The sequence below is a fragment of the Anastrepha ludens genome, chromosome 2, assembly GCF_028408465.1.
Source record: "Anastrepha ludens isolate Willacy chromosome 2, idAnaLude1.1, whole genome shotgun sequence".
Lineage (NCBI taxonomy): Eukaryota > Metazoa > Arthropoda > Insecta > Diptera > Tephritidae > Anastrepha > Anastrepha ludens.
The window spans coordinates 55,497,773-55,514,923 of NC_071498.1; the positions used below are offsets into that span (position 1 = coordinate 55,497,773).

Below are 17,151 nucleotides of genomic sequence, written 5' to 3' on the forward strand. Positions count from 1 at the left end.
CCTAACCATCAGTAGCTGGGATTTCTTCATACCATCAAATGAAAGCTATTGGGATTCCATATAGTGGACGAATGCCAAATAGTTGTAGGGTCAAATACATATAAAGTTTATAAAATTTGTAAAGAGGGGTTCGATAAGCGTCGTAAACTAATATTAAATAGATATATGCATATATTTGGCGCTTACGCCTTTATTGGGTGTTTCACCGAGCTTCCCCTCCGATTTGGTTTGGGTGCCTTGGTATTTTACATCAATGGACCTATGTATAACTGTATGCCGCTGATGGTTTTTTAAGAGGAGTTTTTTTATGGCTGAAATACAATAGGAGGTTTGCCATTGCCTGTCGGGCGCCAATCGCTAATAGGAAACACTTTTTCTATCCTTTGATATTTCGTGCCCAGAAATTCGAGCTCGGGCAGTACCGAATGATATTCGCTCACCACAAAATTAGGTTACGGTGGCCGCCTCATATATTAAGTATAAATATATTCAGGTGAAAATACAGAGTCCGGCACTCGAAGTGTAACCAATTAAATAGACCATAAAATTAGTTTGGAAAATTACTTTTATTCAATTCAAAGCAAAAAATGTGTGAAAATAATACAAAATTAAGAATCAATTTACTTTTGCTCGATATGACCACCTTTGACTATGGCCTTGAGACGATCCAGAAACGAATCGCAGGCTGCCCGAATGTGACTATCAGGTATTTTGGCCCACTCGCGGAAAATGGCGTTTTTCAGCGCCTCGAATGTTTTAACTCGGACCTTATTCTCCAAAATGGCATCTCTCGTATTCGCATCTGGTGAATTTGAGAGCCATTGTGTGGACGTTATGAAGTTCGAAACGTTTTTTTTTTATCATTCTTGGTTCACTCGAACTTTGTGAGGTGGTGCCGAGTCCTGTTGAAACATCCATGATCTGCTACCAAACTGTTTGTCTGCCCACGCCTTCAAAGCAACCTCCAGAACACTTTCCCGATAATATTCGCATTTACCTTGACGTCGGGCTCGATGAAAACGATTGGAGAACGCCTATCTGTGGTTACAGTGGTCCAAACCATTACTTGAGCGGTGTTGTCTCCTAATGGCCAATCGATGACTCAAATTCTCGTATGAGCGCTCGGTCAAATAAACCCTATTGTTTTGGGAGTTTACGAATTGCTCAATTTGAAAAATTTCCTCGTCAGAAAACACAATGTGACCGCTTTCGGCCGAATCAGCTCCTTCGCTCTCTCAAGTCCGACTTCTTGCAGCTTTGGTGTGGGATCATGCGCCTTTTGGATCTTGTAAGGCTTGACTTTGAGCTCATTTTTCAGTATGCGGTGGTTACTGCGGTCAGATATTTTCAGTTATTTTGCCATTTGATTGGCACTTCGTCGGGCATTTCGCTCAAGTCGCTTCTTCACGTTTTGAACCATTCACGTGACGTTGCAGTCTTTTGATGACCACCTCCATAACGTTTCGTGGATGCAACCAGTATCATTGTAATGTAGTGGTGCGATAAACAAAAACTTTATTTACTTTAAGGCGCTTGAGCTCACGAACAATCGCTGGTTGTGTTTTTGTAGCCAAAAATAATGCAATCACACTGATTTTTTTTTTTCGCGTTTATTCTCGGCAGTGTCATTTAGAAAACTAACAGACTCGAGCATCAGCTGGGCGAACGGTATAAAGTTGGATACAAAAGGGTGTAAGCGCCAATTATATATATGTATATATATATTCGTCGAGATTATTTTCAGCTAATAATGAGAGAACACCCTTCCTTCCGTACACACACATCGTTTTAGCAAGATGACGCCACGCCGCACACAGCCAGAGAGGCAATTGCGATACTACGCAATTTCTTCCCTAACAAACGGATAAGCGATTTCGGTGGCACACATATCCTGGCCACCCAAGTCGCTCGATCTTGAAAGAAAATATCGTTCGCGAGTTTAATGGCATTCTAGTATCACTTTCCAACTAGACATGGATAAAAGAATAAAATTCGCAATTTTCGTCACCGTAACAGTTATTAAAATAAACTTTTATCATTAGTAGTTATTTTTAATTTAGTTTCCAATTCCCTATTCTGTTACCAGACGCAAAGAAGAAAGCTATGAAGGCGACTCATACCCAGGCGGCCCAATGAGGGCAATAATAATTTAAGAAATGGACATTGCTTATGGAGGCAAAAAATTAATTCCGATTTTCCATTGGCGAAATGGCCAAACATGTGATTTACATTGACGTGAAGCATATTTTGGTAACATTTTAGTCCTCTTCATTTGTGGTTTAGCGATATCTTTATAACTGGCAATGTTTGAAATATTGAAAGAATTCCGCGTTGAGCTTCACCAGCTTCTGTTTCATCCATTGTTTCTCTGATTTTTTCTTTATTTTATTTCCTATTTTTTACAATATGCCTTAAGTCTCATAGTTTAGTTTAATCTTGAATTTTGATAACGTTTTTCTTTTCCATATTTCGATAGAATTTGTATTTGTAACCGTGTCGGTTCTATGCACTACTCTTGATAATTTTAAAGTATCTACAGTGTACTCCCTCTCAAGCATACATCCTAGGGACTGAAACATTGACCGCTTGTTTGAGGTGTCCGCATAAGAGAGGTGTCCGTTAGGAGAGAGTACACTGTAACCGATTTTAATAAATCTTAGTGTCTTTGATTTGTTATATGACCTGGTAAGAGTTAACTATAATTTTAACAACAAAGGCAACCCAAATATTGAATAGGATAATAGCCTTATAGAAAAGGTATCTGATTTTTCACCTTTTCTTTAAAATTTCTCCAATTTTTGTAACAGATTTTTTAATATATAAGATGATTTTGTGATGGGAAGTCTATCTTTGTAAAATTCTATTTAAATTTTGCGTTTTATACTAACCAACCGAGATTTCAACTGCTGCCCGTATGATGATTTTGAAGTCCCTTTTCAATGCTAAAGGAAAACTAAGTCGATAAAAATTTACTTATTTCAAATCTTGAACCTCTAGAAAGTAGAGCATCTGCTCTCTCCTTAACTTTTGTGCAAGGCATTATAAAGGGAGATTCTGACTGCGCTGCCCTGGCGGAATAAATCAACTTTAACGTGCCAGGAAGAGAACTTACAAATACCTAAATTGCTAGCGTATTGAGTTCAACCAAATCTCATCTCTTATCCTGCTTCATTTTTCTTTGTCTAATGATTTTTTAATTACCCCTCTGTAATTTTGTATATAACCTTATTTAATTTCCTTAGGAGTCTGTAAGAATTTAAATAGATAAATAAACAAATGCGTTTGTACTCTTGAATGATGTAGGATTGCTTCCAAAACTATCTCATGCCATTATTTTGCAAAGGAACTAAAAAAACTGTTTGATAATTTAATATTTTAGCTTTCTAAGGGTTAGAAATACATCAATGAAAAATAACTTAGAATTTAAGTACGAATTTTGACGATTATAGCAACGAACTTTGTTAGTTACTTCTCTACAATTTATCCTTTCTCTTTCGCTTTAAAAAATTTTACAATTATTTTCTTAAAATTGTTCGGTCTGCTAAAGAGTTGATAGTAAGAAAGTTTCATAGAAGGTCATTTCATAAGTAAAACTTTCATTGATACACCTAATCCATTCGATAGTTTTTTTTCTTTCACTTGAATTTTACAACATTACATCAATAAGTGTCTAGACAAAATTTCGCGTTCATTTCTTTGGGCGCCATAGAAAGTTACTTCGAAGGAAATTTGGGCAATGGCAGCATAAAATTTGATAGAGGCAGTATTTTCTTGAATGCATACTTATCCAATGTTTATGTCAACGTTAGCTGAAAGTTATTTCATTTACTATTTCATAATTTTTGTTACAATTATTGAAAAAAAATTGCGTCTTGCAGCAGTTTTCTAAAAAAATATTTTGTTAAATGTCTCGCAAATGAGTTGTTTTTCAATACCACTTAGGGCAGATATATTTTACTACTATTATCATTATAGTTCAGTGCTGTCCATCCCATAGATCAATTGATCACACGTATTCTTACTCTCCATCGTTCAGTCGTTAGCAAACCAGCAACGAATAAACACCAAGTTTGTCCGCGACGCTTAGTGTATGCAACACAATGCCCTGTGAGAGCTTTTTTATGCTAGAAAATGCCTTTGGCGACTTGCAATGCCTTTCATGTAACAAGTCGTTCAAAGGAGGCTTTGGATGTAATATCAAAAGGCGTTTCGATTCCTCCCACAAAAATATACAAATTTTAGACAAAAAAGCTAGTCAAGGATTATATGAAGAAAAAAAGTTAGACTTTTTGGAAAAAGTCAAAGGGTGGTTGGCTAAAGTAGAAAATGAGGAAGTTGTTAAGCAATCAAATATAAAAATGAAAGCTGAGCTATCTTCCATGATCAGCTTATATATTGCTAGACAAGGCCGGCCTTTCATAGATGGTGTTTTTGTTAAAAACATTTGCCTAAAAATTTTTCAAAAAATGAATCTTGATACAGAGCTAGTTAAAAATATACCCATATCCCGCCAAACAGTAGCCCGACGGATTGATGAACTGGGAATACACATTCAATCTGCAGTGAAGGAAAAAATTAATGATTCCCAATTCTTTTCTCTGTGCTTGGACGAAACCACCGATATTAATGATTTATGTCAACTGGCGATATGTGTTCGGACAGTTAACGTAAATTATAAAATAACTGAAACAATGTTCTCTCTTGAAACATTCTGTGGGAATGTTACAGGAAAGATCTTGTTCGACGTAGTAAACGAAAAAGTTTTTTCTGTTATCGATGCAAACAAATTTGTAGAAGTATGCACGGATGTGGCAAACGTTATGACCGGCAAGAATGAAGGGTTCATTGGACAATTGAATAAAAATTTTCTACTCCAATCCAATATTTATTTATTTTGGTTTAAATTTCCTACTGGGCTGCTCCCATTCTCTCGTTCTCACTTATACACTCACATTTTTCATTCTGGACAGCACTGTTATAGTTCGTCAAACAAGAATAAAGGGTGGAACGGGTGCATGGCCAGCGGTAGACATCAGCACAAAAAGTACCTCGAAAAAATATTAAATCTCAATATGCAGTGGCTTAAATTTGTCCACTAACCCCAAAATCGAAATACCGAAAAAAAAAAACAAAACGAAGTATAGGTACAAATTACAGTTAGATTTTTATCTAGCTGTTGCCTTTCTTACGAAAAACTAAGGTTGAGCCTCTACTACAGTTTATGGTACGCATTTCGATTTCCCCATTAATTGTATGTCGCCTCAGAGTGACAAATAGATTTTATGAAAAACTTTTCTTTGAACCATAAAATGGGGCTGCCATAGTAAAGTGCAACCATCTCAATCAACTCATTCCACTAAAATCCATACCCCGTATCATTTACCTCACATTTCAAGCACTCACTTACAATTTGCAAATTGCCTCCTCTTTAATTGCCAATTACCGTTGGCTTAATCTATAAAAGCGGCAATTTTCGCAACGCACCTGTCATACGCGCCAATAAAAAATCAGTGTTATGACTGCCTCACTTAGCACAAGAACTACTAACCGGAGTACTTACGTGGACGCCGGTCTTTGTGCGCATATTCGCATAATCACAGTTTTGCTATTAGTTATAGCCACCGGCAATAGTTGTGTAAAAGGTGCAGTCAATGCTTATGAGTTTCGCGCTTATACTGATATCTTAGCACAACAACACATCAAGCATGCCATTGTGGCTTACAATGGTGAAATGCTACAATCACTGCAGCAGAAGAATACTTTACGTTCGCTGGCTGATATGACAACAGTTCACTTTTACGACGTCCATCAAGCGATGAATTCTAAAAACTTTACAGACTTTGAAAATCTCTTCTACCATGACTCACCGCGCGTTGGTATCTACTTAACCCAACTGGAAGATGTCTTGTTGCAAGAACACGTACTAGGCACGAATGTGCTTAGCGCTGCTGGTGCTGCTGTCACCGGTGCTTACGCTGGTGTGCACGCTAATGTTGGTTCGCGTTTCAACAATTCCCAGGTCTGGTTTATAATGTCCACGCAGCATAGTGTTGAGACGGCAATAGCGAATGCGAGACGAGTGATGACACTGTTGCCTTTAAATATTAGCGCTGACATCACATTGGGTGTAAGAATGGAAAGCAAGTAAGTGAAGAATGTATCTGCTTTATTAGTAGGTATAAAAAAAGTTCCTTATTCGCCTGCTAATATAAATTGGCAAAATGCAAAATTACATAATTCGTACATGGATGTAGAACAAGCGAATGAATTTTACATATAAAATATTAATATTATTCCAGAGAAGCTTATATGAGAAAAATTATAAGTGTGCGCTACTAAAGCCCATTTGTAATAAATCTGCGTTTTTCAGTTCCTTCCAGGATATATACCATATTTTTTAAATAGCTTAAACGTTTCTGTAAAGCGCCTAGATAGAGAAAAGTATTTCATATAAGGGTTTTCTAATAACAAGTGTTAGGTGTTAAACAGGTGAGATGATTAACGATTTTTTATGGCCGGAATCGGATGGTATCGATCTGGACAACGTTTATTTTCAACAAAACGGCGCTACGTGCCGCACAAGCAACTAAACCATTGATCTTTCACGGGAAAAGGTTCCGGACCGTGTCATCTCTCGAAGAGGTGATCACAATTGGCCACCGAGATCTTGTGCCTTTTTTCTTTGGAGCCACGTGAAAGCGAAGGTCTACATCTACAGCCCAGGGTCGATTCAAGACCTCAAAGATGGAATTCGTGAGGCTATCGAGGGAAGTTGGTGTTAAAATCGTGTGCTGCTATCTACCAAACGACGGCAAAATAAATTTCAGACTGATTGATAGGTTAGTTTGGATTTGGCAGTAAGACGTGGTGCGTGTGTTTCCGCTAAAATGGAAAAAGAGCAGAATCGTTCGGTAATTCGCATTTTGTTTTTGCTTGGGAAAAATGCGAGGAGATAAAAGCAAAGTTGGATACAGTCTATGAGGACCCTTCGCCAACTATGACCACAGTTAGATATTGACTTAACGAATTTAAACGTCGGTGAACATTCGTTTTAGATGAGGAGCGACCAGTACACCCGGCAGACGTGGTTATCGAGGAAATCATTCAAAAAGTCCACGACATGATTCTCCCTGATCGACGAACGAAGTAGCAGAGGCCATAGGTGTGTCGACAGGAGCGGCTATTAATATTTTACATGATAAGTTGGCGGCGAAAAGATTGTCGGCCCGATGGGTGCCGCGATTGGTAACAAGGAACAAACAACAAGCGGGTGCGAAGCAGTGTTTGGAGAAATCTAAGCGAGATCCGAAGTAATTTTTGCGCCAAGTTGTCACCGTTGTTGAAACCTGCATTCATCATTACACACCAGAAACTAAGCAACAATCAAAACAATGAGTTTCTCCCTGTTAATCTGCTCCAAAGAAGGCGAAAACAGTCCCATCGGGCGGAAAGGCCACCGCGACCATTTGTTGGGATGCGAACGGCGTCATGCTCATGGATTTTTTAGAAAGAGGAAGAACGAACACTGGGAAATACTTCAGAGAGTTATTGGACCGCTTTCACAAAAACTTGAAGTAGACACGGCCGCGCTTGACGAAAAAGAAAGTGCTGTTTCACCACGATAATGCACCAGCACTTTTATCCGCAGTTGTCGCCGCCGAACTGTGTGAATTGAGTTATGAACTGCTGCCGCATGGCCCCTATTCATACCACCAGACTTCATGCGACGTTTTCTTGTTGCCTATCATGAAGAAATGGCTCGCGAGATAAAAATTTAATTCAAACGAGGAAGTCATCGCTGATACAGAGGCGTATTTTGGAGAGTTCGACAGGTCCTATTTTTTGGAGGTGTTAAAAAAATGGTCGGATCTTCTCCCAAAGATATGTATTTCTCAAAGGAGACGATGTTGCAAAATAAAAAAAAAATTGAAATTTGGTGCCTTCATTTCTAACACAGGTACTTACTGAACTCCCTCGTAAAAATATACAGAAAACGTTCTTCAAAAGAGCATCATTCAAAACCACTGCCCCGATTTAAAAATTGGTATACAATTCGCCTCTATACAAAAGGTAATTTATTTAAAAATATAATATTTTTTTGAAAAATGTTTTTCCAATACAATTTTTTGGTAGCGTTGTCACCTAATTTTATTGCAGAAATAGCAATTTGTCACGAATTCCAGTCGGGTAATAAAATATGTGTGGCTATCATATGTAATGTGTATAAACAAGCTTGAATAAAACATATCTTTACCTGGTGTTGTCACCTTTTATATAATATATATCAATGTAAATTTGAGAATAGTTTGAAATAAGTTAAAAAAAATAAGCGGAGGCCACAATACCAATATTGGAGAATACAAAATAAATTGTATTGAAAACATAAAACAAAGTTTTAATTAAAAATGTACAGTTATGGCGTTGCCACCTAATCGAAATAGTAAATAATAGGGCAAGTGAATTAAGTATAAGGACGTGTTTATCACGAAATATATGATTTGGAAGAGTTTAATTCAAAAGTATATTTTGAGTGGCTTTGCCACTTAATTTTTAATTTAAAAGGTACTGCAATTACCTTATAAAATAATCGCTGAATAACTTTGTCATTTACCAACCGATCGACTTCAACATACATGTTTTCGATACGTCAATTCAGTACAATTTCAACCATGGATCGCTTTACACCGAAACAACGCGCTGAAATAGTGCCACTATACATCGAAACTAGTCGTTCTATTGTTCTAACTCAACGCGCATATCGCAAAAAGTATCGCGGCAAACAGGCACCGTCTGACAATACTATTCGTCGTTTGAGGTCGAATTTTTTTGAGCACAAGACAGTAGGAGATCGTCAACATGCCGTTCATCAACGACCAAAACGTTCGAATGAACTTGTTGAAACAGTGAGGGAGAGCAATGCCCAGGAGCCAACAGTGTCGTATCGTCGTCGCGTCAGCATTTTGGCGTCAGTGAAACCACAATGGGGCGCATTTTAAAGGATGCTTTAAATTTGTTTCCATATAAAGTGTATAATACAAAGAATATTGCAATAACAGACCATTCACGTCGCTTGGAACGCGGCCAAACAGTCGCTCGAATGGTTGACACTGAACCCAATTTTTGGAAGCAAATTTTAATGACGGAGCAGTCACATTTTAACCTCTCTGGCAGCGTGAATAAACAGAGTTGTCGCATTTGAGGAACTGAGAATCCACACGAGATCCATCAAACGTCCTTGCATGACCAGAAAGTAACTGTTGGGCCGCCATTTGCGCCAAAACCATCATTGGGCTACATTTTTACCAAGAAAACGAAACGGTTGATGGAAAACGATATCGATGAATGTTTGCTCATTATGTCTGCCCGCAAATGAGTGAGAAAGTTTTAGACGGTTACTGGTTTCAACAAGACGGTACGCCATGCCACACTGCGAATGCAACAATTGAATTTCTGCCACAAAAATTCCCAGGACGTCTAGTGCCAAAAAGGTGCGACATCTACTGGCCCCCCAGATCACCTGACTTAACCCCCTGACTTCTTTTTGTGTGGTTATCTGAAAAGTAAGGTTTACGCCGACAAGCCGCAGACTATTAACCAGCTTAAAGCAAACATTCGTGCCGAAATCGACGCTATAAAACCCGAAATGCTTGAAAAGGTGATGACAAACGCAGAAAAAAAATCGCAGTTTGTGATTGCTAATAAATGTGGCCACTTGATTGATATTGTATTTAAAAGATACTTTTAATATATTGTAAATAACCAAACCAATTAAAAATACTTCACTTATACAAATCAGTTTTTTTTTTGTTTTGCAAAGTTATTCAATGTTTTCATCCCGACATAAAATATGGCGCACCCTGTACATTAAAATAAAAAAATTGTAACTAAAACCTGTATTTCTGCCTTTGCCTTTTAACAGCTTAGCATAAAAATGTATAAGCACCAACTAGTAGACATAAGTAGATTTATAAAAATGTTTCATATCATCGAGTACCAAGCAAATGGAGAATATGAAGAGATTTAAAAAATGTTTTTGTAGTCAGAATAATTTTCTTTCAACCATTCGAAAATGCCATTTTTATTTCCTATTCTTCAAGGTTTTCATTAGACTCGTTACTGGGAATATAAAGGAGATTTAAAAAATGTTTGGACGTGTACATAAATTGTTTCTTCTTCTTCTTAATTGGCGCTATAACCGCTTACGCGATTTTGGCCGAGTTTAGCAAAGCGCGCCAGTCGTTTCTTTCTCGTGCTAACCGGCGCCAGTTGGACACACCAAGTGAAGCCAAGTCCTTCTCCACCTGATCTTTCCAACGCAGAGGAGGCCGCCCCCTTCCTCTGCTACCACCAGCTGGTACCGCATCGAATACTTTCAAAGCCGGAGCGTTTGTATCCATTCGGACGACATGACCCAGCCAACGTAGCCGCTGGATCTTTATTCGCTGCGCTATGTCTATGTCGTCGTAAAGCTCATACAGCTCATCGTTCCATCGTCTGCGATATTCGCCATTGCCAACGTGCAAAGGTCCAAAAATCTTACGCAGAATCTTTCTCTCGAACACTCCAAGCGTCGCTTCATCGGATGTTGTCATCGTCCACGCTTCTGCGCCATACGTTAGGACGGGCATAAATTGTTTCACATCTCTTAAAAAATTGTATCCTTTGATGCCATCAATGAGCTTGCATATCCCTGTTAGATGTTGAATAATAAATCCATTATTTTTTTAGTTATAATAATTAGTTAAAATGGTTAGATTTAGATAACCCAACATTATTTTCAAATTAAAGTATCTCAATTTCGCCACTGTTATTGGAAGCTAAAGCCAAGAAATAGTAGAAAGGATAGTAGTTTTCAGAAGCTTCTATGAAAGCTAATTTTCGTCTAGTAAAATCATTCGCTGATAGAAACAGGTACTAATCACCTGGTGATTGTAAGCTTTAAGAATTTCCAGAATAAGCTTCCGGACCTTCTAGCGATATATGCAGCAGGCCCTTCTTTTGACTTAACGCTCAAGTTGGCCCCTTCTAGCCGATTATTTCCCTCAGGCAGTCCACCATACGCATAGTAAAATCTTTCTGACAATTCACCGCGACTTGGCTGCTACCCTTGTCTCTTGATGTTGTTGTAAGTGACCCCATATTAATAGATTTTTTTGCTATCCATCACCGATTGAAACGATTGATGTTTAGTCTATGAGTATATTGCAGCTAATTGAGACAACCAATAAACGAAAGATTTATATAGTATGAAATTGTATCTGTATTTTATCTTTTATGATATTTTGTATCCTGGATTCCAGCTGAAGATTGCAAGATATTTTAAAAAAGGTGAGCTGGTAAGAAACTAAAAATGCAGGCTTACTACAAATAAGTTGTAGTATAGCAGGTACATCGACACGAACCATTGAGTATATCACTCTTAATACATACATTTTAAGACTTCCACCATAATATCTCGGAAAAATATTAAGATTCAATGAACCTGGAATGATTTGGAAATACCTACGAAAATCATAGTTTTAATAAATAAAATAAGAACTTTAAATTAAAAAAAAAGTAATAATAGTTGGAGCTTACACTTCTTTTAGGTGTTACAATATTAAATTACCGAAAGGAGACAGTAACAAGAAAATATTTTTTCAATATATCCTAAAACTCTAAACCGCTTAGTCTTATCCAAGTTATTTAAGTCCTTAAGCCAGTCTTCAAAAAAGGCTAAAGTAGCATAAAAAATCTCATTATTTTAATAACGTTGGAAAAAATACATACTAAGCACTATTATGCAGATATTTTAGCTTAAACTTTTGTATTGCCTCAGGCAAACATATTTTAAAAACTAATTTTATTTATAAAAATTGCATTTTCCCGAAATACTTTGGCGGAAGTCTTAAAATATAATTGATTTTGTAATCTCTGTGGAAAACCCGGAATTATTTTGATGACGTACCCTAATAGGCAATACTGTCACAAAGTCTTACATTAAAAATTATAGATATTTTTGCATTCACAACTATAAAAAATATTTGCACGCACATACACCTACAGAAAATTTTAAATTATGTTTAATTTCAGCAACACAATTCAACTTTTCGATATATACAAAATACAACCCGATTGGTTGGAAATTGAAGCCAAAGGATACTGGAGCCCCATCTATGGTATACAACTAAAAAAACGCTTTCGCCGAAGCTTTGTGGGCAGGCGCCGCAATTTCAAGGGATTACAATTGAGAGCCGGTATAGTGGTGCGTATACGTAACATTTAGAATATATAGAATTGGATGAATGCGCTTTGTAAAAACGAACATCTCCAAAAGTCGTTTGTGTAGTAAAAATGGTATTACAAAAATAAGAGGTTTGCGCATTGTGCTTCCATTAGTTTTCAATTAGTTTTGCCTGTTGCTTCCACAAAAATAGGAAGTAACTGTATATTTGATTTTTGCCAATATCTTTGAGAGGATTACTAATATTCTAGTAGATTTATTCTTACGATTATTTTAACCATTCCAGAAAAAGCAGTTTCTGAATATGGTATTCTGCTTCTTCTTAATTTTATGAACATCAAAAAAATTCCCATTCATCATAAATACTCTTTCCTTTAAGCAGAACCAAATTTGACTTAGAAAGGGAATATTCGTATATGCGTTATTTGCTGATTTCGTGAAATTGAGATGTTTAAAATATAATCCCGAAGGGATGGAAAAATGTGAAAATATTACCATATGAAATTAAATAAACTTTTCTAAAAAATTAAAGATGAAGAGGTGTTCAATATTATTACATAATATTTACTTAGTTCAAAAATAATTAGTATTATTAGCTAGAATCAGTGCAGGATACAGTTTAAGGCTTCATTGGAGTATATTCAGAGGTTAGTAAGATGAGCATTCAATCCACAATGCCCTGTTAGAATTGCTTTGATGACTCTAAAATTACTTTTATTTAATTCTAAATAATATTGAAATCGATTAAGGTTAAAGGTATCAATAACTGAATTTGATAGCGATAAACCCGGTGGACTGTTCAAGTATTGGTTTTGTCTTTCCTCTAATACCTGTTCTAAAAAATGGTTTCGTGTGTATAAATTGGCAAACCGCCACTTTTCTGGTTCATTTATCTGTTATTTTACTCTAAAAATAAATTCTATGTGCCCTGGAATCCATGGCAAACCTACCTGGTAATCTCCTTTAACGGCCGAGAGCTTTCTTTGTAATATTCGCCCGTAGGACGACGGGAATATTAAGTGAAATTCTAAAAACGTTTATAAGGATGAAAAGTTAAACTAAACATTTAAACTGATTTATTTAGATATGAATTCAATATATTTACTCAATTTATAATTTTAAAAAAGATATTAATTTTTATAATTTTTAATGATGGATTTGCGGCCTATTTTGAATAATAAGTGGTTGTTCGCTTACGACCACCTTTAATCTTTCTATCGGAACATACTCGACAGTCTTTGTTACTTCCAAGCCGAGGAATATGCAATTTCCCATCAAGTCGATTTTCAGTTTCAGAGGTATTACATTTCCCTTGGGGTTGAACTGTTCTGCGAAAATCTCCTCTTAGTTGAAGAATTAGCTTTTTAACAAACTGTAAATGAGTCATGGACTTCTCATTTCTTTGTATTTCGCTATGTATGCATTTACTGCGGATACTTCCATCATCCTGACTGAAATCTTCTTTGGAAATATTGTTGTTTTGTTCACTGCTATTCGAAAAGCATCAAACTTTTTTCTTTTAGCTTGCACCACATCACTATCAGAAGTGCTATTATCATCGGAGTTATATTCATATTGAGGAAATTCTTCTCAAACACTTTTCATATCTACATTTCGTAAATCAAACATACACTCGCCTTCACTATGGTTATTTTCATAATCTTCGTTTTTACGTATTTTCTCCATGATCTATTATTTACAATTTTTATTATGTTTACTTATTTTTAAAATAAAAATATTTTTAAAACTAAAACAAACTAAACCTTATTTTAATAGAAATACTCGAAAGTTGGAAGACGCCAATATATTAAAAGTATATTTGGACGTTGTAAGCTTCAAAATCCCAAACTGCACTGAATATCAATGCGACAGATCTGCTGTGAATGTTCCACATTATTTACGCTTTAAAACGTTATATTACGGTAAATATTTCTTCCCCGTATATGTCGAACAAATCAGGGATGTACAAAGTTGCAATATTTGTTAAAGAAAACTACAGCGAAGATATATAAATGAAATGAAAACCGAATTCATTTCATGTCCGCGTATTGGGGCCTTTCGTTTTCTATCGCATAAATACTAGATATGTTCCCATAGCGGGGCCTTTCGGCTGTTAAGGTTTAATATCGCTCCTAACTATAGCGCTATTTAAGGCTTTATGTTAAGTGCCATTAAAGGCACCTTCTGTATTAGGCCGGGTCGATTTGTGGGTAGGCAAAAAAATCGCCCATTGCTCTGTGAAAATCATATTCTAGGGATCAAAATAAGAAACTTTGCCGAAGGAACCATACCTCTAAAACGAATTCTGATGTGCCCCAATTTGGGTCGAACTTTTAATGTCTTTTATGGGGAGGCAAAAAAATCGCCCATTGCTCTGTGAAAATCATATTCTAGGGATCAAAATAAGAAACTTTGCCGAAGGAACCAAACATCTAAAACAAATTCTGATGTCCCCCAATTTGGGTCGAACTTTTTAGTTTCTTTTCTCATGTAAGGGCCAAAAATGGTAATGTTTTAAAATGATTATATGGGGAACCCTCCAGGGGAGTTCCAGGGGGTGTGCCACTGACATGGGTTGATCGGCCGTCCAAAGTTAGTGGGGGTCGGTCATACATTTGGACTCGATTGGAGCACTCTAAATGGGTCAAAGTGGGATTTTCGTTCGACCCAAATTGGGGGACATCAGAATTCGTTTTAGAGGTATGGTTCCTTCGGCAAAGTTTCTTATTTTGATCCCTAGAATACGATTTTCACAGAGCAATGAGCGATTTTTAAATCGACCCGCCCTATTCTATATTATATCCAATAAGGCATGTATTGCAGCCTCCATCTTTTCTCTACTGCTTCAAAGTTGGTTAGTTGATTCAGAGCCGTTTATGTTGATCGCCCAGCCCTAGCCTTGTAATGAAAGTTTGTGATATTTTTTTCTTTTTTTTTGTAATCTGCATAAAGTTTAAAGCTTCGATTTCTGGTTTCTGTAGCAGAATGAGCTATGTTTTCCTAAAATATTATTGAAATTAAATTTGAAGAAAACTAATTTTGAATAAGTCTGTGTGCTCCTTTGATCCTTTTAATCTTTTATTAAGTAAGAATATATTAAATAGATTTTTCCGCTGATATTAATTCATTCTAATTGATATTTACGATAAGATAAGGGAGAAGCCCGAAGGTATGGATGAGCTTGACTATTTGAATACTTTGAATTATCAAAAACTCGACCCAATGCAAAGAAGAGTATACCAACTGATGAAGTTGTTGGAACCGATGCTCAACGTGAGGTACACATTTTAAAATTATAGAAACTGCTTTAATAATTCGAATGTATTTTATTATTCGATATTTATGTTGTTCATCTTTGCAGCTTTCAAGCTATACTCAGAGAATCTTGGGGTAGAAGCTGGCCTAATGGCAGTTGGGAGGGCGTTATGGCCATGTTATTGTCTCGCGAAGTAGAATTTACAATGTGTCCTATGCGTTTTGCAACCAATCGAGTGCATTTAATAGATTACACCGCAGCTGTGCATAGTGAATAGTAAGTGGATTTTTTCTTATTTCTTTACTTTTACTCTCAAACTATTTTACAGCGTCTTCTTCTTATTCCGTCATCCACGTCGCAACGATATACGTAACATTTTCTTTGCCCCATTTGTAGAAGAAGTGTGGTATGGTATTTTCGCTATTGCTATACTAGCCACATTGTTGCTGCAATTACACTTGCATCACGAAAGCCGTTTCTTTTTAAATAAAGATCCACAATTCCAGTCCCGTTTCGACTACGCAGTCTTATCTATTTTGGAGGCTTTCTTTATGCAAGGCCCTGAACCCTACGCATTTGCTGCTACGTCAACTCGAACGCTTATCTTCTTCGTTTGCTTATTTAGTTTGTTGTTGCAGCAATTCTATGGTGCCTTCATTGTTGGCTCACTCTTGGCTGTAGCACCACGCACCGTTACCAATTTAGAGGCCCTCTATAACAGCAGTCTGGAGGTTGGTATGGAGAGTGTTCCATATAATTTTGAATTCTTTCAGATTAGCACCTCACCGTTGGTGAATGCCATATATGAGCGTATTTGTAAGAATCGAGAAAGACACATACTAACGATCGAAGAAGGAGCTAAGCGCATAGCTAAGGGCGGTTTCGCCTTTCATGTGTCAGTGAATCGGATGTATATCTTGTTGAAGGGTGAGTACTATGAGAAGACGAGGTACGTTTCAACAAAAAAACAGAAGAAATTTATTTAAATTCTTTTCAGAAATGCTGACCGAAAAGGAGTTTTGTGATTTGCAAGAGGTGTCAGTCATTCCAGCCCTTCACGTTGGCCTAGGCGTAGCAAAAAACTCGCCGTTTCGAGAATACTTCACAACCTCGGTTTTACAGTTTCGTACATCAGGCATATCACAGTATAGTGCAAACCAATGGCAAATACCACAAATGGACTGCAGCCTGAGTCAGAATCATGAAGTGGAAGTAGATTTGCAACATTTTTTACCAGCAATAATGCTATTAGGCGCAGCGATGCTACTCAGTGTGGGTGTATTGATTTTGGAGATTTTGTACTATAATTTGGAAAATGGCTTGAAGCGGACACGATTTTGTCCACGTATTACTATGTCGGATCAGGAAAGAGAATTTATAAACTGAGAAATTGCGGTGATGCAAGAAATTAATTGCTAACCGAATAATATAATTGGCAAGAAAGGAAATTGAAGCTAACACTTGCGCTGACCACCATTCTCACCCCTACTATTTCTTCTCTTATCGAATATGGAATTTTAGGAAAAGGGAAAGTTCAAGTGATAAAAAAATCGTTGGTATTTGAAAATTTTTTTTTTTGTTGACGGTGCTAGATTTTTTTCCCCCATATAAAAAATTCAAGCATATTCTTAGTATGCAAAGAAAGCCGTGACATTCCGGCCAAAACAAAAAA

General features: G+C 36.8%; 1 protein-coding gene across 1 annotated transcript; it reads left to right on the plus strand.

Annotated features, from left to right (window-relative positions):
• Positions 1-5,515: 5,515 nt before the first annotated feature.
• LOC128862779 (glutamate receptor U1) lies at positions 5,516-16,865 on the plus strand. The gene is made up of 6 exons (XM_054101548.1): positions 5,516-6,144; positions 12,073-12,244; positions 15,374-15,501; positions 15,585-15,755; positions 15,808-16,406; positions 16,477-16,865. The coding sequence occupies exons 1-6, from the start codon at positions 5,516-5,518 to the stop codon at positions 16,863-16,865; spliced, it is 2,088 nt and encodes a 695-aa protein (XP_053957523.1).
• The last annotated feature ends 286 nt before the right edge of the window (positions 16,866-17,151 follow it).